Genomic DNA, 22,832 nt, shown 5'->3' on the forward strand with positions numbered 1-22,832 from the left:
AATAGCCTATTTTTGAGCTATTCTTGTGGGTTTTACTTGCTAAACTATTTGAGATCAGGAATCATGATTTATTTATCTTTGTGTCCTCAGCATCTAGTATGGTGCTTTGAATACCATACGGTCTTAGATGTTTATTGAAGTTGTTATTACTGAGTCCACTCTCAGAGAAACAAGTTCTGCTGCTGGATAGCATTGTGTTTTTAGTGAGCAAACACATGTCTAACTACATACTGATGATTGTATTTTACCTTTCCCTTTTTGCCTTATATTCCTGTTTTTTTCTGACTTCTTTATATACAGTCAGCTCTTGAATATTTGCTCCAGTGGAGGGAAACAGAGGCATGGATAATCCAAAGTGAAATAATCCCCAAAACATTTATATTTGGCTTTGGGTACTTACCTTTGAATGTGGGTATGTCTGTTATTTGAATTAACTAAACAATATAAAGCCATGCTCTGAAGACCTAGAGCAAGAGAAGCTATCCAGCATCCTTCCCTGCAATCCATTCATTCCATGCTGGGACTAGACATGCATAATATGAATGTAAGCGGTGCAGTCCTCTCTCATATTTTCCCTTATTAATGATAATAGCAATAATATTATTAATAACCATACTAAATGTTTTTCTCGCACCTTAGAATTATGCTTTCAGTATGCTTTTTCATAGATTCTTTTATTTAATCTATACAGCAATCTGGTGTGATAAACAAGGCAGGTATTGTTCCATAGTATATAGGTAAAGAAGCTTAGAGACAATAATTTACTTATTCTAGGCCACATGGCTACAAAGGAAGTTGTATGAGATTTAACTTCAAATTTTCTGATTCTTAGTCCATTGCTTTTGTATGCTACCAAACATGTTTTATAGGACTTCCTCAGAAACTACTCAAAATATATACATGAAGGGGAGACTAGTCATATGATTAATGAGAATGTTGGTAGGCATTTGTGTTTTCCATTGTCAACTTAACTAATAAAATTTTTGAGTACTATAAATCATAAGCTTTATATTAGTTCTCTTTAAGGAAATTCTAAATTTTATTACACTCTCCATGAAGTATATATATTGAATTGATATAGGCTCCCCTCTTTCCACCCCTCCCCCCCAACACACACATAACCTTTGTAAACATAAATTCTGCTAAATGAGCCCCTGGAAAGAGATCACATTTACTGTGGGTAATACAGGCCTTTCTAGAGTTATTTTTCAGGTTTTAAGATTTAAATTTTGACCTCTATATTAATTTTTTTAATTATATCAGAGCATAAAAATAGCTATGGAATGTGCTCTTTAATGTCCATATAATTCCCAATTATTCATTAATAACATTTCACTGATCAATATAAAAATATAAGTAAATTAATATCAAATTTTAATTTCATTTAAATATTTAAAATAATTGGAAGACATCCAATTATAGTTTATTCTTAATTTTTTAAAAAATACTTGATATTTAACTTTTTGTTACATGATGATATTTTAATACTTATGCAAGGGTTAATTATCTAAAGTAAATATTATCTCTGTTTTTGTAGGTTACTATTCGAGCTTCAGTTGGACCTCTTCAATCAGGATCTTCAACTGTACCTTCCATTAGTACAAATACTATCCTTCAGGCCTCACCTCCAAGAACAAAATGTGTAACTGCTAAAAATTCCACAAAATCTAACACAAGTAAACTTACTACAACTAAACCTAATGCAAGTAAACCTACTACAAGTAAGCCTAATGGAAGTAAATCTAAATTCAAATCAAAAGTCTCTACTATGCAAAAAAAACAAAGCACTTTGGCTAGTAGCAACAGAAAAAGTAAAGTCAATACAGCATTGAGGAACTTAAGGTAATCTTTTATTCCTAATATAGAATACTAATTTAATCTTAAATAAAAGAATAAAACCTTTATTTAATCTAAATGTACACAACTCTCAACTTTCATAAGCTATTACTTATGGCATAAAGATCAAGCAAGTAATAAAAGTTTGTCTTTTTTAACAACTGTTGTTGAACAGTACTTTCCTATATTTTTCCTGTAATAATCAGGAAATACTGGTGGTATTATATGTTGTACTTCTATCTTATGACATTTGAAGTGGTTAATTTCTTTTATTCCAGGGGTAAGCATTAACTGATGTTATACCTATCCTAGCTGTTGTTCCATAGCAAATGTTCAAGTTATGAGTCTGTGTTTAAATATCTTCATTTAAACAGCGTGGTTTTAATTAACAGAACATTATTAAAGCTCTCCCTTATTATTTTTGTTTTAAAATATATTGTTACCATTTTCTTTATATCTCCATAAGGTATCGTCTAGGAATTCACCGGTGCATTGAGTGTTGTTCCGAAATAAAAGATTTTTCAAATCACTTTCCTACATATGTCCACTGTAGTTTTTGCAGATACAACACTAGCTGTAGCAAAGCCTATGTGAATCATATGATGAGGTAAGATGAGTTAAACATCTGTAATTACCAATTGAATTATAATATAGCAAGTTTGGTTTTTGAAAACAGTTATTCTATTAGAAGCCAATTTTTCCCTTCAAGGAGTTAAAAACTTTTAGCAATAGAGAATTTCTAGGATAATACTTTCTACTGTTTCCAGCATAGTAACTCATAAAATTACTGTAACTAAAATTGTAAGAACATTTAGACTAAAGAAATTATATAGGTCTGTTAGAGAAATAGATTTCCTATGGGAATCTCTTTTTCCTATAGGACTTTCAAAATGGTTATTTTTAAAAATAAAAATGTAAATGTTTCAAATATATTTACCAAACAAATGCATGTAATCTCATGAGTGCTATTCTCTTCAGAGCAGTCACTTTGAGAGACTCCAGGATTTTCACTGGTGCTAAGAACTTGATTGAATCTGTTTCTCTCTCATCCCTCTGTCCACCTATCTGTCAAGCTATCTATCCTTGCATTCAGTCAGTAAAATGAGAGACTATTCTAGTTATAATGCCATTGTTGGAATTTTTTCATTAATTCACTCAACTTACTAGATTATTTGAGTACCTAATACATATGTACACTATACAGAGAAAACCTCACAGATCATATTCATTTGTATTTTATTAGTAGAATCATCTTTTAGGATGGATTTTATTTGTTAAAAATAGTAAAAAAATTGTTCAGATATAAACTAGTTTGGTTGTTTCTTTTTTTAAAAAGCCAGAATTAAAATATAATGAAAGTGATTTTCTCATAGATCATAACATGACCATTATGTTACTTTCTGGTAATTATCAGCTGTTCCTCTAAATTCTCTCACCTTTCTTGATTGCTTCTACACGTTTCTCAAAGTCTCCTTCCTCCCAACCCCCCTTGATTAGCCTAACCTTATGATGCCTTATTTTTTTGTGCCATCACTTTACATCAACTTTTAAGTTATTATATATCCTTTTTACCTTGTGTCATTATAATCTCATCATGTATATGTTTATTTCTTTTTAATTCCTATTTCCCTTTCACTTTCAGGGCTTTATCTCCTCTTTCCAAAGTCCAGCAGCATCCTCTTAACTTTACATAATAGTCAACCTCACCCTCAGGGTGATCTGTTTTGATTGTTGCTTTGTTTTTGTTCTAGAATTCTTTTTGAAAAATGTTTTTATTGATTTTAGAAAGAGACGAAGGGAGAGGGAGAGGAAAACATCAAATGACTGCCTCCTGCATACCCTTTACTGGGAGTCGAGCCTGAAGCCCAGGCATGTAACCTGACTGGGAATCCAACTGGTGACCTCTTGGGACTACCAGCTGAGCCACTGCAGCTGAGCTGTTCTAGAATTCTTTACCTAACTTGTTTGGGACTACCAACGGGCTCTCGTACAATTCCTTACCTAACTCGTTTATATCTGAACAATTTTTTTTCTGGTTATCTTCATCCAGACATTGATCTTAGAAATAGAGAGGTTTTACTTCTACAAAGGTAACCCTGTCTCTTGTGGTTCTTCCACCACCTTATTCAGTTAACTTGCTACTTTATCTCTTCTTTTAACCAGGTTCCTTCTGTTTACACACATTTTTTTTTTTTTTTAATCTTCACTGGTGGATATTTTTCTTTTGATTTTCAGAAAGAGTGGAAGAGAGAGAGAGGAAAAGACAGAAATATTGAGTGAGAGAAACACATTGATTATTTGACTCATGCATGTGCCCTAAACAGGGGCGGGGAGTAGCTTGAAACCACGGTACATGCCCTTGACCAGAGTCGAACTCAGAACCAAGGACCCTTAGGTTTGCAGACTGACCCTCTGTCCCTAAACCAAACTGGCTAGGGCCAGTTTTGAGGTATTTTTTTATTTGTTTGTTTTTTAAGATGAGGGAGATTTGTCTCTATTGCTTGCTTTCCTTATTTCTTGTCCTTCTCTCACTGTTTTACATTTGTACAAAGTGTTTGCTATTAGCTTATTATTTCTTTACCCTTAAATTTGAGTATCATCCCCACCTGCTAACTAACCATGCCCTTTAAAGATTATGTCATTTACTTATGCACCACATTTATTCACTTTTTAAAATTCTTACTACTCCATGACTTCAGAGTTTTTGACATTGTTGTCATTCACTTTTGAAACTATCCTCCTCAGCTTCTGTTAAACTGTTACCACTCTTTTTCTTCTTCCTTTTTGGCTGTTCCTTTATTTCATTGCCTTTTCTTCCTTCAACGTTTCTTGCCTCTTTACATTTCCTTTGTTGATAACCACTGTCGCTTTTACCTTTCGACTTTAAATTTTTCCCCCTTTAATGCTTAGTTTTCCAGAGATCAACTGTATATTTTAAATTATTTTTATAGATATTTTTCCTTTGAAAATATCACTGGCATCTAAAAAGAACAAAATTAAGCCAAACATTATATAATCTGCAGAAATCATACAACTACCATCCAGATCACTCTTTCAGGGCATCATCTGTATGACTGGAAGACCAGCTGTAAATAACTCACTGTCCCAAGTTTCTTAAGCTCATGAATTCTCTTGATTTACCACTTTGCATGGCTTTCTGAACACCCACCTCCTGCATTTTGCCACTCTGCCTCCCAACTATTGCAGTGGTCTGCACCTGTATTACATTTCCTCTAAACCAGGCCCCAGACATTCTCTCTCTCAGTATACTTCCGAGTGAAGCCTCTTATTCTGTGACAAATATGCTGCTGCCCAAAATGGGGCTTTAAATCTGCCCTTAATTTACAGGGGGTCAAATTGGAAAATCTTGTGTAATTCACCCTTCAACTCTCATTTATCATAGCTTCCCACTTGTCCTATACAACCTCCAAATCCATTCTGTTCCAAAACATTTTTAATGAGCCCGACTCCCATACCCTTTTCCCAATTCCTCAGTGAACCTCAACCCTGCATTTCATTGTCATCACACATGCTAAGCTCTTATTCATTGTTAGCTTCATATGAACTGAAAGCTTCCATTGCCACTCTTAGGGTATGGTAGATCCCTTTTCCTTTTTCTTTACTTCACTAGTGCTCTTGCCTCAATGCCTTGAGTATTTCCCATTGAATGGCTCATCGGTACCATTGCAAATTTTGGATTATTGTTATAACCTGAGTTCTGTAGGTACAGAGTTACATTTTCTCCAGAGGATGAGTACATTTAATTCATATTCATACCACCTCTGTACTCTCAATTGGTCTTTTTCCCACTGGTCTTAAATCTGTCCCAGTCATTCTTTCTATATAGACTCCCATCCCCCTAAGTTGACTACTCGTTTCCATAGTAAAGTCTCTTTACTCATTTTTGATAGTGGCTTTTCTCATTTTTGTTAGTTTCTGGAACGTCTCTGTCCTTCTTTTCAGTTAACCTTTGAGGTATTTGGTCACCATAACCACTCACAGGGATCATTCCTACCTTTGAATTGTGGACCATTCATTGATTCTGCCTTTTATTACATTTGTTGGTCTCTATATATCTCCTTGAAAGACAGGGCTGTTTGTGTTTACCATGTCATCTACAACATTACAAATAGCAATTGATAGTTATTATTTGTTATAATTATAAAAGGCTCTGAAGAGGATATTCAAAAATAGTGATGCAATTGGAGCATTTTTGGAATAAGACTCTTTCAAGGTAGATCATCATTAAACATGTAATTTTTAAGTAATTTTTTTTTAAGTGGAGCATTGAGTGTGGTGGTTTTATTGCACCTTACTTACTTATAGCTTTTAGATAGCAATAGGAGTTTCCTAGAATAATCCAAACAAATTGCTGTATGTTGGAATTTACCTCAACGTGATGCATAAGAAGGCTTTTTCTCTACATATAATAAAGTTAACAGACATAAGTACTGTATTTTAATATATCTTTTTCTAGTAGAGTTTACTGTTTGCTAAGAAGTATGACAGGCTTGTGGAGAAGAATCAGACAAATCTGTATTTTAATCTAAGCTTCACAATTTATTAATTTTCGTTGTGACTTTGGGCAAGTTAATTAACCTGACTCCCAGTTTTATTTTTTTCAAACGAAAGTTACTTTGATTATTTAAGGATATGTAAAATTAAAGTGCTTAATGATATGATTTGCTCTTACGCAGCTTTCAAGTAATTTTAGCTATTGTTCTTTTCTAAGTTGTCAATATTAAGCTATTGTAGATAAAGTCCTTGTCATTGATTTTCATAATTTATTAGGAGAGATACACTATTTACTTAGCTTAATATGATAAACAAATTACCATGAGAGCACAGAGGAGGTAAGAACAAATTCTTTATGGAAGAAATAAGAGAAGATGTCCTATAGTTGATATTTCACTTAGGCTTTGACGAGTGATTTAAATTACCAAAGAAAAGGGATGTTGGTAAAATCATATTATTCCTGCCGAAACCAGTTTGGCTCAATGGTAGAGCATCGGTCTGCGGACTGAAAGGTCCCAGGTTTGATTCTAGTCAAGGGCATGTACCTTGGTTGTGGGCACATCGCCAGTAGGGGGTGTACAAGAGGCAGCTAGCTGATCGATGATTCTCTTTCATCGATGTTTCTAACTCTCTATTCCTCTCTCTTCCTCTCTGTAAAAAATCAATAAAAAATATATTTTTTAAAAATCATATTATTCCTATACAATAAACAAGACAATACTGAAATTTTATAGGATACGCTTGAGTTTAATGTATATTTTGTATAGATTTATTGGTTCTAAATAATTGTCATTAGAAGGACAGTTAAGTAATTGTTATAGCTGGTTGCCTGTGTACAATTCCCAGGTAATGCTGATTTAAATCCACTTTTAGTTATGTTAAACGAATCCTGTCTTTTCTAGTACAGGGAAGCTTTCCTTACCATCTTTAAAAGGGTATATAGTGTGGCTCAGTGGTCATATGTCAACCTATGAACCAGGAGGTCACAGTTGGATTCCCGGTCAGGGCACATGCCTAGATTTTGGCTTAAGCCCCAAAAGTGGGCATGCAGGTGGCAGCTGTTCAGTGATTCTTCCTACCTCACTCTGAAATGAATAAAAACATATAAAAGGGTACATAAAAGCAATATTTGATTACAAAGGTTGTTTAGTGGTTTTCTTTTCTATGCTTAGTGAAAGCATTATTTTAATAGTTTTGCTTAAAATTTTTTTTAAACCCCTTCTTGTAACTGCAAAGAACTCTATAAATGTTTGATTTTATAAATGGTCAACAGTGGCATTTAGCTTGAGTATTGTTTACTTGCAAGAAGATCATTTAGAGCACATGTGTCAAACACAAGGCCCGCGGGCCAAATCCGTCCTGCCAGGCCTTGCAATGTGACCCGCACCGCGCTGTCATCACTGCACTCCGCTGCGTTTCCATCACAATGACAGTTTATGACTGTTCAGTAAACCATTCAGCCCGCGATTTAGGCTGGATTTTAGATTTTGGCCCCTTCTCTGATTGAGTTCGACACCCCTAATTTAGAGTCTACCCCCTTTTTCAACATAAGTATGTTAAGATTGGAAAACAATTTAAAAATAATGATTATTCTTGAGAACTGTTCATATTAGAGTAAAAACATTAGCAAAAAATTAAAATTGCTTTCAACTCTTTAACAGATAAAAAATTAATTTGTGCTTTACTTTTTTAAAAACAAATATTTACTTTTGTGTATGATGAGGGGTACTGATCATATGAGCAAATACATAGAGAAATTTGTGTCATTAGAAAATAAATAGGTAAAATGGAATGTAAGATAAAGTGTGAAATTACATAGGGATGACAAACATTATTTTATTTATACCATGATCTTTTACTCAAAACTAGGAATTTAAATATAGACTTGAAATACAGATATAAATTAATGTGACTATTATAGAATAAAATAAATAAAATCTTTTTGTCTTTCCAGCTTTCACAGTAACCGCCCAAGTAAAAGATTTTGTATTTTTAAGAAGCTTTCAGGAAATCTCAGGTAACTAGTTGATTTTTAAAAATTCTTTCTATTGAAAAATTTTATGACTTAAATTTTTAATATAATATCTTCAGTGAGATATAATCCACATATCACGCAATTCACACACTTAAATTGTACAATTAATAGTTTTTTAATATATTCACTGAGTTGTGCAGCCATTGCCACAGTTAATATTAGTACATTTTTATCACTCCAAACAACAACTCTATACTCATTAAGGTTATCCCCATTTCCTTCCAATTCCACCAATCCCTAAGTAACCTCTAATCTTCTGTCTATTTGTATAGATTTGCCTCTTCTGGACTTCAGATAAATGGAATGGTACATTATGTGATATTTTGTGATTGGCTTCCATTTAGTGTATTTTACATGTTCATCTGTATATATCAGTACTTCATTTATTATTGGTCAGTAGTATTCTATTGTATGATATACCATAGTTTGTTTATCCATCTAGGTTGTTTTAACTTTGAACCCATTATAAATAACTAGAGGCCCGATGCACGAAATTCGTGCAAGGGGCTGGGTCCCTACCTTGCCTCGGCCCCTGCCCGCCATCATGGCTTCGTCCAGAAGGATGTCTGGTCTAATTAGCATATTATGCTTTTATTATTATAGATGCTGCTATGAACATTTGTGTTAAAGTTTTTGTTTGGGCATGTTTTTTTTTCATTTCTCTTTAGTATATATCGGGGATTGGAATTGCTGGGTTATATGGTAACTGTTGAGTCTTTGAGAATCTGCCAGATTGTTTTACAAAGTACCTCAACTATTTTATATTCCCACTAGCAGCATATGAAGGTTCCAGTTTATCCACATCTTTGTCTACATTTGTTATTATCTCTTTTTTACTATAGCTATCTAGTGGGTGTAAGGTAGTAACTTGTTCTGGTTAATTATCTTTTTTTTTTTACTTGATGTTGGTATGTTCTATTTGGAAATCTAAATGACTGCTACTGTCCTTAGACTAGAGGTATGACTAGCCTATATTCTTTTGCTAAATTTGTTTCAGTGATAACAAATGGTGCAAAGATGAAGTTAAATAGAGAACAAAATTTTAAAATTTATTATTAATTGTATTATTTTCCCTGTGCTTCACTCCATCTCTCCCTACCTCCCTTTTTGCTTAATTTTTCTTTAAATCATCTTTCATCATCTGATATACTTTGTGCTTTACCTTTTTAATTTTCTGTGTCTTATTACTCAAATCCTGTGGTTTAGATTTTTAAATTAGTATACTAATTTAAACCATATGTTGATTAGTGTACTCAGCACATATTTGTTGAATAAATTAAAGTATAGGTTGAAAATGATTTATATGTATAATAGCTCCCATCTACGATGTTGGACCAGTAGTTTACAGGGAAATGAAATTTGATTCAGTTTAAAAAGTATTTTAGGCCAAAGCCGGTTTGGCTCAGTGGATAGAGTGTCGGCCTGCGGACTGAGGGGTCCCGGGTTCGGTTCCGGTCAAGGGCATGTACCTTGGTTGTGGGCACGTCCCCAGTGGGGGGTGTGCAAGAGGCAGCTGATCAAAGATTCTCTCTCATCAATGTTTCTAACTCTCTATCCCTCTCTCTTCCTCTCTGTAAAATATCAATAAAATATATATTTTTTAAAGTATTTTAGAGCTAATTTTAAAACATTAATTGAGTTCAATGAAATAGATTAAGCTATATTAGATGTTGCCTTTACTAAAAATTTTTATAAGAATTAAAAGAGTTTTGCATTTAAAAGATGAGATTTTAGTTTTATTCTTTTCTCACTATTGTCAAGCTTAATTGTGTGTTGTTTTTAAGTGAACTATATTATTTTAAAAATCTGATTTTTTTTCCTCGCCTACTTAAATAGGAATCAAATTGAAAATAAATCAATTCCAATAAATAGAATATAGTATACTTATAATTACATAGAACAATGTTTTTTATAATTATTCCTTTATTAGAATGTAATATTTGTTCTTTATCTCTATGTATTTATCATGTACATAATATACAGTTCCTTTAAAGATGAAAGTAATGAAGCCTTAGAACTAGTCTGCAGGAGATATACAGTTTATCAGATAGGAGATATAGGTGAATATAAATAACTAATAATGCAAGGAAGATTTTAATAAGTGCAATAAAAGCTATGTTTTTCGAAGGGGGGAGAGATTATATGAAATTATCTAGATAGGTGTTAATTATACTTTGCTTTAAAAGATGAATATTATTTATACTGGTAGAAGAGATACAGTGGCATTGAAATTGGAAGAAATAGCATGAATAAAAGTGCAAAAATGAAAAAGTAGAAGACTTGTAGATGGAATACCTAGTAGCAAATGAATGGTTCTAGTAGCAAAGTGTGTGTTCTGTTTTTAAGTGAACTATATTATTTAAAAATCTGAATTTTTCCTCCCCTCTACTTAAATAGGAATCAAATTGAAAATAAGTCAATTCCTATGAATGGGGAATATAGCATACTTATACATTTTAACTTCCCTTAAGCTTTTAAGTTTAGCTTAAAAACATTGCATTTAGAAGTCAAGTACATTTTAATAATAACTTTTTAGAGGGCCTTTAATGTTTGGTAAGATTCATTTAAGTAGAACAGACTAAGATTTTTATTTTTATATATATATATATATATATATATATATATATATATATATATATATATATTATTGATTTTTTACAGAGAGGAAGGGAGAGGGATAGAGAGCTAGAAACATTGACGAGAGAGAAACATCAATCAGCTGCCTCCTGCACATGTCCCACTGGGGATGTGCTCGCAACCAATGTATGTGCCTGCAACCAGCGTACATGCGCTTGACTGGAATCGAACCTGGGACCCTTGAGTCTTACAGGCCTACGCTCTATCCACGAGCCAAACCGGTTAGGGCCAAACTAAGTTTTTTAAACAGTCCCATTTGCAACTCCAGTTCCTTTAAACAATTTAACATCATTTATACATTTAATATATTTTCTTCTCTTTTAAACAGCACTTCACATGCTTGACTCAACAGGCTCCCAAGTTCTTAACTCTTAAAATATAATAAATTAAACATATTGTGAATTTTTAAGTTTTCGGAAACATTTACATACTTTTGCAGGCTTAATAATATTTAAAAATACCTTTCAACTAAAAATCAAAAGTTTAAACACATTTTTAGTGAGAATCTTAAGGGCACTGTCACATATTGTAATATACCAATTATGTTTAAATATTTCAAATAGCAAATACTACATAGTTTATTCTAATGAGTCTAAAAACTGTTCCTGAATACAACAGAAAGTATTGAAGACTGTGGAAATTGTTTCTTAGGCTTTTTGAAAATTCATAATCATTACATATTTCATTTAAGAACTAGGGCACTCGGTGTTTGGTAAGGAAACAAGTAGTTCAGGCCCCAGCAAGTGGTCCAGTTCACAGTGCAAGGATCATTGGGAACTCAAGCTTTGGACTTCAGTAGTCAAATAACTAATTCACTTTAATTAATGAATTGAGTGTTAAGTGAGAATAATATAATATGTATTGTGATAAGAATAAAAATAATACATGGAAAAACCTTTAACACATAGTATGCAACCGATACAGCTATAACATGATGTATATGTTTAAAACCTTAAATTTCTCTTCTAATTTTTTTCTCACCTAAATAAAACACTAGATTATAGCTTTGTTAGGGCACAGACTGTATTTTTTTCACTTATATTCACAATACAGTACAGTATGTGTACAGACGGCCTTAATAAATATACTGTATTGAATGAACAATTACTATACCCTTGCATTGCAGATGGTGGAGGACAGGTGGATTGTGACTTGTTGCAGTGACACAAGTTGTTAGTGGAACTAACACTGGGTTTTAGATTTCTTAACTTCTACCTTTTAGCAACTGGTCTGTAAATAAATAATAGCATAATTTGGATATGGCTAAGCCATTTTCTAGAAAATTATTTTTGTTATACCAAGTTTATATAACATAAAATCAACAGTTTGACACAAAAAGCCAATTATGAAAAAATAATCATTGAACTTATTTATGGATTTTTATAAAATATTTTAAAGACTTTTTCTTTTATACTATTTGCTTTTTTTTATTTTAGGAACATTACTGTGGTGTGCCTTGATTGTGATTTCCTAGCTGATTTTTCTGGATTAGATAATATGGCTGTACACTTGAGTAAGCAGGAAACTCATACTTGCCAAGTTGTAGGGAAAGGTATGTATATAGACAATTGTGTTGCTTAGGATTTTCGATATTTTTTTCACTATTTTTGGTCAGCCACAATATAGTAGGTTCTTTCTCATCATATTTCATCAGTATTAAATAGAAAATTTTTTTTTCTAATTTCAGTTTCTGCTCGTATCCCAACTTCTGAACATATTTCTAAGTAAGTTTAATTTTTATTTAGTGCCTTTTACTTTGATAGATTTTAGCATTATTGCATTTTTAAATGTATGATTAATAGAAATGAAAAATATTAAAGTATTTTGTGTTGTTGTTTTTTTGTTCTTTTTAAAGCTGCTTGTTGAAATAGGTTCCTGCTCTATGGAGCTCGTGACCTGGTGCGAGACAAGTTGGAATTTCCTAAGTTCAAAGTTCTGAGATGTTTTCTTACACAAAGGCAGTTAAGCAGCCAAGTTCATGACACTAGCTCTCATTATTCAGCTTTTTTCAGCTTCAAATGAGACTAGGTTCTTTATTCCACCTTATCTTTGTGTCAGGTTGACATATCTTAACATATGTTGTTTTCTCCAGTTGGCTCTTTCCAAAATAACTTTTGTTGCTACAGTCATTTCTTACTTTGCTTAAAATAATTTATGTTTTTCTCTGTTGTACTTGCCTTCAGAATAATACATTTCAAATGATATGGCTGTTTGTCTTTTTGTCTATTTTGTCTGCTTTCTTAATTTCTTATAGGCCTTAAGTGTTTAGGCCCAATGATTGTCTTTTTCCTCTTTCGTTGTCTGTCATTGTGCTATTTTTCTTATTTTTCAGATGCAGAAGCAGCCCAGAGATTTCAAAAAATGTCCAGGGTACACCTGGACAGTGTCCCCCTTCGATGGACACAACTGGTGCCTATTCTCTCTTTCCAAGGAATGGGAATAATTTTACAGTGGGACCTGCTCTAGGTTGTGGTCTCAAGAAATCAGGTCTTGAGGAGACTTCCTTACTTCAAGACTGGCCTCCCATAAGGTTGATGCTAATTTACCCAGAGATGGCCTCAAAGCCCACCAAATTGAGCACAAATTTCCTCTGGGTTCTTTGGCTCTTGATGTTAAGCTGGTGGGTTACTTTAGGCCAAGAATAGCCCATCAAATCAATACTTAAGTCCAAGTTGAAGCTTAGTCATTTTGGCTACTGCCCTTTAATCTTCCTCTTGCATGAATGCAGTCCAAGGAGTATAAAAGCTTTGGTTGTTAGGAAGCCATAGTTATTTTCATGTCCTTGGAGCAACAGGTTCTACAATTATGTTTCAGAATTGCAGTTACATTTATTGTTATTTAAAATATATTACCCAGTTCTAGCTCTATAGTTTTCAACAATACTCAGCTTTTTTATTTTGAATAAGTTAATTTTAATTGTTTGTTTTTTCTCCAAATTTACTGATATTACAATGTTTATTTTTATACTTTTTACTATTCTTTAAATCTGTTTAGTGTTTGCTCTGTTTTGTCAGGACTTGCAAGAGATTCCCTATAATTCTCTACAGATTCTCTATGGCTGCCTTACTTAGAGATTTTTAATTTGAATGTTATTTATACTATTAGATATTACTGTATTTTCTCTTATTTTGGGATTATTATTAACATTTTCTTAATGATTATGGGTTCTCAGCTGTAAAGAATTGCCAAAACCTCTTATATCGATAGATATTAAAACAAGTTTTAAAGTTACATATTTGTCTAGCTTGTACATAGTATATAATTTACCATTAAGGAACTTCTTTTGGGTAAAAAGTATCATTAAAAAATATGGGGGTTCCCCAGCCGGTTAGCTAAGTAGTTGGAGTGTCTTCCTCTCCAAAACCAGTTTGACTCAGTGGTTTCGGCCTGCGGACTGAAAGGTTCCGGGTTCGATTCCGGTCAGGGGCATGTACCTTGGTTGTGGGCACATTCCCAGTAGGGGGTGTGCAGGAGGCAGCTAATCGATGTTTCTCTCTCATCGATGTTTCTAACTATCTCTCTCCCTTCCTCTCTGTAAAAAATTACTAATAAAATATATGTATGTGCAGCCCGGTAAATGTTTAACTCAGTTACCCTTTCCATATATCTGTTAACACCTCTCAGAACAAATTATCAGAAATGGTGCACTAGATTTTTACTATTATTTATTAGTATGTTGATTAGTATCTTAAATTTAATCCTGAATGTTACAGTAAGTGTAGGGTATTAAGAATTGGTTGTCTTTACTACTGGCTAGTTGTACAACCTCTTTCTATTCAATTTAAGAATAAATTGAAGATTAAATTTTGAAAATCAGCATTGAAATTTTTGGCTTTAAAATATTATTGGAAAGAAAGAGTGTGGCCTGGCTGAAATGAATCAACATTTTCTCCCTTTTAGCTCCTTTCCTCATCCAGTGGTATGTTTATGGTGTGAATGAAATTTCAAAAGAAGATACTAATGTAACTGACCAAAAATATTCATTTTACATCTAACTTTGGGTCATCTGACCTTCAGAATAATGCAAATAGGGACATTTATTTCATTTTCAACTTCAGAGGGAAGAGATTGTTCTTGATAAATAAATCAAAAAGATTTATTTCAGCAGGTTTATATGCAGAAGAAAAATCACGCATTTGCAATTATGTTCTTTAATTATTTATTGTTGAAATTGATCACCAGTCAGTCCTGTTTTCTTTACATTGAAGTCTTAAATAGTGTTTGTTGAAATGCTACCCAACACTTTTCTATAAAAAATTATGACAACATTCACAGGTAAAAAGTGTAATTATGTAATGGTAGATTCTTAGCTCAGAACTTTGAGCTTAGCAAATTTCACTGTCTTCTACCAAGCAATTGAATATCTCAAATGATGACTATTTCAGCAGGTATCTTTAATGAATAAAAATTATAGGTAAAAACTTTTTTTCTTCTAAAAATATGTTAACAATGTATTCATAGTGCATTATAATTTGTTAAGTATGCTTTCATATTACAATAATGTATACATTTTAGTGATGCAGGTGATAATTCAATGAAATTTTAGATAGTGTACATTTAAATATTTTTAGATCTTTTTTTTTTTAATGTTTTTACTGGTTATTATAATTCTATTCATTAAACAGAATACTAACATGGTTAAAACCCAAACAGAATTGACATCTCAATTTTGATAAACGTCTTAAGGCTAGTTATTTTAATAATTTATTTTGTTCTCATTTATCAGTTTCTTAGCCAGTAAAATGGAGAGTAACAAAAAAACTCTGTTACCAACCTCCATTGCAGAGATGATAAGTACTCAATATCACCAGTTGAAATGCAGTAATATTAACACATGCTTAATAAGTGGCTTTCATTTTAATTGCTGTATAACATCAATTTATTAGGATTGCCATATGTGTAAATGGTTATCATGATAATGTTTAAGAATGTAAGTTCTTTGATAATATTTTCAATAGGCTGAAAAGAAAAAGGCTTTTATAAAATACTCTTAAATTGCTTTGTGACCAATTTGTTTCAGTTTTTCAAACTAAGTTTAAGATTATTAAATGCTTAGAAACAAAAAATCAATTGTAATTTACAAGTTTATTTCAAAACTTCATTAACCCAGTACCTACTTGTTTCATCAGACTAATTTTTATGTTTTCTTACTGTTTTATACATGTTAATCTTAAAACTTATTTGTCCATATATAAAATCATTAAAGCAGTGAAATTTTACTGTATATTTGATGTTATTTTTTAATAAATATTATATTGTTCACAATTAAATACTTGAGAGAATTACAAATCTTTAACCCAAAAATGATTGACATTTGTGCATTTTTCTCACTTTTTGTGCAAATTTTATTTATTTACATTTGTTTAATAACTTAGTTCTAGTTATTTTAATAGACTACCAATATAGTTCTCATTCACAAAAGGACATGCTCTATTTTAAATTATTTGCAATTTTATGTAATAACTAAAACATAGGTAAGTGATTGTGCACAGTTAAATTATCAAAATATAGCATTATATAGACCTAATTTTTAAAATTTACCCTAAGAGAATGGATAAAGAAAAAGGGTTTTTACCAATTCAATATTTCAATTACTAATTATGAGAGTAGCTTTTAGCATGGTTGACACAGATGTCTTCATTTGTGTTCATAAAATTTAGGTTAGTATAGCTATTGCTAATGTTAAATATATTAATATTTAAGTGTAACTATTAAACCTTCATAAAGTTATAAAATACCCTGTTAATGGCATTCAGATCAGGTATGTTTCCTAATTGTGCAGATTTTATTATATATAATATCAGCAAGTGATACAGTCATCAACAGTTTCTGAAATAAAAATATTTTGGAAAAGTTAGTTTTTATATTGAATTAATTATTTTAAAAGTTTCATAGGTGGCATATGCCTTTGTTAATATAAGAAGTTACAGTTACTATAGTTTTAGAAATCAAGAAGTTTAAAAAAAAAGTTATAGTTAATATTTGGACTATGCTTATAAAGGTTTTTAAGAGAATATATCCTCCAAAATTCTAATTTTCTGTGATTTTTATCACCTCTAGGTAAGTTAATTGTAACAGATACTGAAATTGCATTATTATTGAATTTCACCATAGATAATATATATTTTCTCACATTTTAAGTCTTATAATAGTCACTATTAATGCATATCACATAACCATATAGCCTACTTTTAGTTTTTAAAGAATAAGTCTTTTTTGAAACTGTTTTACTAATGTATTATGCCATTTATTTTAAATTGTACTGTTTTATCGGTTTCCATTGTAAATATAAAAAAATCAATACTTATTTTGTTTTCAAGATTAAAAAATGAAGCTCCCATTAAGGAACAAAAACCTGTGTCTGAGGTAAATTTTGTCTTATTTTATACTTTAAAGATTTATATATTAGAAAGCATTATTGGTATGGTTTTTCAGAAAAAGGTTTAATTCAACAGGCTTACATTGATAACAATTGTTGGCATGTTATCAGGGGAAAATTGAGATTTAAAAGAAATTTTCATTAGATATAAAAATATCTCATCTTAAGTAAAATTGTAAGATGGTTTTGTTTTGACAAAGACATTATATATTTCACTTGCTTGTTTAATTCAACTAGTGAGTGATGAAAATAAGTTTATGATTTTAAAATTCTGAAATCCATAAAACCTCAAACATTTGGTACATTGGAAAATTAATCTTTCCAGATGATATAACTATTTTTTTTTTAATTTAGACTGTTAAAAATTTAACTTAATTTTTTAAGCGAAAATATTTTGGATATATGGTAACTATGTTTTAGCTATCTTAAACAGGCACTGTGAAAATAATACTCAGGGTTATCATATAAATGTTACTGGGCAGTTTAATAAATGAGAAATTTCTAATTTCTAAAGTTAAAAATAATTTTGCTCAAGTGCTTGCTTTCTTGATGTTAATTTTTTTAAATGTTACTTAATATTATTTGTGATGTTTTTGCTGAGTATAATGAAATGAGGCAGGTTTAGCATTTATCTTTTGATAGCATTATGTCTTATACAGAGTAAGTAAAATCAAGGCAAAAGTAGCAGCCTTCTTCCAAGCAGCTTTTATACCAAACAACTTCTTTTCTTTTGTATGAAAGGTTTTTAACTACAAATAAATCTCTTTAATAAATGTAGGATATTTTGATTATCTGTTTATTCTTGAGTAGTTTCGGTAGTTTGTGGTTTTTAAGGAATTGAACATTTAATCTGAGATGTTGAATTTATGTGTATAGAGTTGTTTGTAGTATTCCCTTATTCTTTTAAATGTCTGCGGGTTCTGCAGTGTTTAATCCTCTCTTTTATTCCTGGTATTGGTAGTTTTTGTGTGTTTTAACCCTACCCTATTATTCTCATGTACTGTATATCACCTAAAGACAGAATACAATGTTACTGTTTTTGCTTTAATCAGTTACTTAGTAATTAAAAACTTTAAAAAATAGTATTGCATTTACCTTCGAGTCTACTATTTCCAGTAGACTTCATACCTTTATGGAGCTCTTTTTTTCAGTTTAGTATCATATTCCTTTGGCCTAAAGAACTTTCTTTGCTATATTTTTCATTACATATTTACTGATAAGTAATTCTATTAAAAAATTTTCCCATTTTTTAAAAGATATTTTTTGTCAGTATAGAGGGTTGACAGTTTTCTTTCAGCAGTTTAAAGAAGGCATTGTATTGTCTCTTGGCTTGCATATGATCTGATGAAATGTCTTACTGTAATTTTTATCTTTTGTTTTTATGTATGTATGTAATATGTCATTTTTCTTTGGTTGCCCTTAATATTTTATCTTTAGTCTTCATTATTTTGAACATGATTTGACAGTTTGGTTTGTTCATTTTTTTATTTATATGTTTATCTTTTTTTTTTTTTTTTTTTTTTTTTTTTGCATTTATATTGACTGGTGTTCTCTAAGTTGTTTTGTATCTTCAATTCTGGGGTTGCAGATTCACATGTGTTGTATCATTTCATGTTAGTCCCTGTTCTTAAATGCCTGTTCTGGTTTCTACATCCCATCCCCAATACACATTGTATTTCAGTTTGGGTAATTTCTATCTATTGACTTACTGGTTTATTTTTAAGTTGTATCAGGTCTAATGATGAGACCATCAAAGGCATTTTTCATCTGTCATTATGGATTGTTGTTTTTTTTTTTTTCCTCTAGCATTTACATTGATTCTTATAGTTTCTGACCCTCTGCTAAAATTCCCATTCTAGACATACATGTTGTCCTTTTTCTACCAAAACATTTAACATAATAATAATAATAGTAATTAAAAATTTCCATCCCATAATTCCAATTTCTGGGTCATATGTCAGTCTGGTTCTGCCAATTGCTTTGTCTCCTGTGAGTGTATCCCCAGCCCCTGCCCCACCTTGCTTTTCTGTGTATTGTATAATGTTTGATTGAAAGCAAGACATTATTTGTAGGACTCAGATAAAAGTATATCTGAAAATGGGCATACCTTTTCTTACGTTGGGTCATTAGTATGGGACTTGGGTCCATGTAAGAGTGATTGGACCTGGATTTTTATCTTCATTAGTTTGAACAGGTATTTCTTTCAAGTATACATGTGATTTGGATAGTCCCTTGAATAGATCTAGGTGGTTAAGTATGCATTTTGGAAAACTTTAATTAATCTTCTAGATTTTTATCACATGCATTGTAGTGGAATCAATGTTGTCCTACCCCAGTAATATTTACTGTCACTACTATGTAATTTGTATAGCTTTCCATTTCCTCTTTAAAAATTAATTCCTTTCATATGCTAGATAGTATTTGGTGATTTTTAGCTCTTTATATATATTAAAGAATGAAACAATAAAAGGTTCATAGAAAACCCTATGGTTTGGGATGGAGGCAGGGCTGTTGTGCATTGCCATACAGGTTGTGCACTCAGAACTCCAGAAGGCACTATCTTAGTACTCTAAAATATTATTGATATTTACTGTGTTAGAAATTATAATTGTGAAGTCTTAAAATGTTGATATTTTACTGCCTATAGGTTCTTCTAAGATTTTTATGGTTTCCCATCTTAGGTTTAAGTCCTTTATCCATTTCAAGTTTGTTTTTGTGTATGGTATAAGTTGGTGAGCTAGTTTCATTTTTTTGCATGTATCTGTTCAATTTTCCCAACACAATTTATTGAAGAGACTGTCTTAATTTCAGCGTATGCTCTTGCTTCCTTTGTCAAATATTAATTGGGCATAATGGCTTGTGTCATTTTCTGGGTTCTCTGTTCTGTTCTATTGGTCCATATGTCTGTCCTTATGCCAGTACCAGGCAGTTTTGAGAACAGTGGTTTTGTAATATAGCTTGATGTCTGGTATTATGATCCCTCCAACTGTGTTCTTTCTCAAGATTGCTGCAGTTATTTGGGGTCTTTTTTATTTCATATGAATTTTTGGAGAGTTTGTTTTAGGTCTGAAATGTGTCATTGGTATTTTAATGGGATTACATTAAATCTATAGATGGCTTTCGGTAGTGTGGATATTTTAATGATGTTGATTCTACCAGTCCATGAACATGGTATGTTCTTCCATTTGTTTATGTCTTCTTCTGTTTCTTTTCTCAACATCCTGTAGTTTTCTGAGTACAGGCCTTTTATCTCTTTAGTTAAGTTTATTCCATTTTTTGGTGCAATGGTGAATGGTGTTTTTTTTTTTTTAATTTTTTATTTCTCTTTCTGTGAGTTAATTATTGCTGTATTAAAAAGTCATAGCTCTGGGTGTTAATTTTGTATCCTGCTACATTGCCAAAGTCTAGTAGTTTTTTGATGGAATCTTTTGGGTTTTCTAAGTGCAATATCATGTCATCTGTGAAGAATGACAGTTTTACTACTTCTTTTCCATTTGGATGCTTTTTATTTCTTCTTGTCTGATCGCTTTGGCTAGCACTTCCAATACTATGTAGAACAGGAGTGGTGGAAGTGAGCATCCATGTCTTGTTCCTGTTCTTAGGGGAAATGGTTTTAGTTTTTGCCCATTGAGTATGATGTTCGCTGTATGTTTGTCATATATGGCTTTTATTATGTTGAGATATGACTCCTCTATTCCCACTTTGCTGAGTATTTTTACCAAGAAAGGATGTTGGATTTTGTCAGATACTTTTTCTGCATCAATTTGTATGAATATGTGATTGTTGTCTCTCAATTTGTTTATGTGATGTATCACATTTATTGATTTGTGAGTATTATACCAGCCTTGCATCCTGGAATAAATGTCACTTGGTCATGGTGTATGATCTTTTTAATGTAATGCTGGATCTAATTTGCTAAAATTTTGTTGAGGATTTTGGCATCTATGTTCATCAAGGATATTGGCTTGAAATTCTCTTTTTTTTGTGGTGTCTTTATCTGGTTTTGGGATTGGGGTAATGCCTGCTTCATAGAAAGTGCTTGAAAGTGTTCTTTCCTTTTGAATTGTTTGAAATAATCTGAAGATGATAGGTTTTAGTTCTTTGAATGTCAATAAAACTCCCCTGAAGTTATCATAAATACCATACTTTTTCTGAAAAATAGCTGTTTCCCAAAATAAACTTAAAAGAATGACATTGTTTTTCACTTTTGCATATCTCTTTAATGTCTAGTTTAGTAGAAGAAAACTGAATTCTCATGTGTCTGCATTCAGTCTGTTGTGATATATTATTTTGGTTGAAATTTTATAAAGGATATCAGACTTATCTAGTACTTTAAAAATCTTTCTGATAATTCTGATTATTCTCCTTTAATATTACATCAAAAATAGACAAGTGAGCCCTAGCCAATTTGGCTCAGTGGATAGAGCGTTGGCCTGTGAGCTGAAAGGTCCCAGGTTCGATTCTGGTCAAGGGCACATGCCTGGGTTGCAGGCTCGATCCCCAGTAGGGGGCATGCAGGAGGCAGCCCATTAATGATTCTCTCCCATCATTAATGTTTCTATCTCTCCATCTCCCTTTCTCTCTGAAAGCAATAAAAATATATTTTTTTAAAAAATAGACTAGAAGTTTTCTTAAATATGTATTACAATGTGTAATCGACTCCATTTAACTACATTTTTTTGTACTTCATTACATTAAAATCTATTATTCTGTCTTAAACTTTGATTGAATATTTGATCCATGGTTGATTTTATGTCAGGCATTGCTCTTTGTATAATATTGGATCACTGAGTTACTTAAATCTTCCAAACGTTAACATGTTTCATTATATAATATCAATTATCATGTACATTAACATTATTATGAATATCATCAGTGGTGAATACAAGTTTTCCTAAAATTTAATTTTTACTTGAATTTTATTATTAACAACAAATAATGTCAGTTGTTTTCTTTAGCATGGCAGGTTCAATTTGTCAATTTTCAAGAAAATGTCTACTGAACAGCCAAGTTTAAATGCCCATAGTTTTACAGACATTCTTGCCCATACTTTGCCAGTTATTCTTTAAAATAAAAACAATGTTAAATGGAAAAAATATGCTAGGTTTTGCCCACAGTTTATCACCGACTGAAGTATTTTCAATATGCAGTACTTTATGCATACATTCTACTTTATCACAGTATTAAAAAGACATGCTGAAGGATTGAAATATAATAAAATCATATAACATAATAAAATTTACTGCTGGTGTGTGCTGGTAAAGAAAACAATGATTGCCAGGATAATTTTGACTTAATGCCATTCCTTTGATTTGTGTTAAGATGCCAGCATTTTTACCCTCCACTGCTTTTGTTTTAACCTCATGTGCCTTGGGTGTATTGGAGGCCCTATGTGTCTGTGAACCACACTCAAGAACTGCTTACATGGTT

General features: G+C 31.7%; 1 protein-coding gene across 7 annotated transcripts in view; it reads left to right on the plus strand.

The window, feature by feature from the left end:
• ZNF280D (zinc finger protein 280D) overlaps nucleotides 1-22,832 on the plus strand; it is an 89,147-nt gene that overhangs the window by 59,880 nt on the left and 6,435 nt on the right. For 5 of the 7 annotated variants that reach the window (XM_036441032.2, XM_045582235.1, XM_036440998.2 and 2 more), the window contains 6 exons: nucleotides 1,538-1,842; nucleotides 2,303-2,443; nucleotides 8,306-8,368; nucleotides 12,460-12,575; nucleotides 12,711-12,747; nucleotides 17,344-17,389. In XM_036441032.2, coding sequence (XP_036296925.1) covers nucleotides 1,538-1,842; nucleotides 2,303-2,443; nucleotides 8,306-8,368; nucleotides 12,460-12,575; nucleotides 12,711-12,747; nucleotides 17,344-17,389 — 708 coding nt within the window. Of the gene's footprint in view, nucleotides 1-1,537; nucleotides 1,843-2,302; nucleotides 2,444-8,305; nucleotides 8,369-12,459; nucleotides 12,576-12,710; nucleotides 12,748-13,355; nucleotides 14,386-17,343; nucleotides 17,390-22,832 lie in introns of those variants that run through there. The other 2 variants (XM_036441027.2, XM_045582251.1) reach the window with 2 other exon arrangements.

Source organism: Pipistrellus kuhlii, unplaced genomic scaffold (assembly GCF_014108245.1).
Source record: "Pipistrellus kuhlii isolate mPipKuh1 unplaced genomic scaffold, mPipKuh1.p scaffold_m20_p_1, whole genome shotgun sequence".
In the NCBI taxonomy this organism is placed as follows: Eukaryota; Metazoa; Chordata; class Mammalia; order Chiroptera; family Vespertilionidae; genus Pipistrellus; species Pipistrellus kuhlii.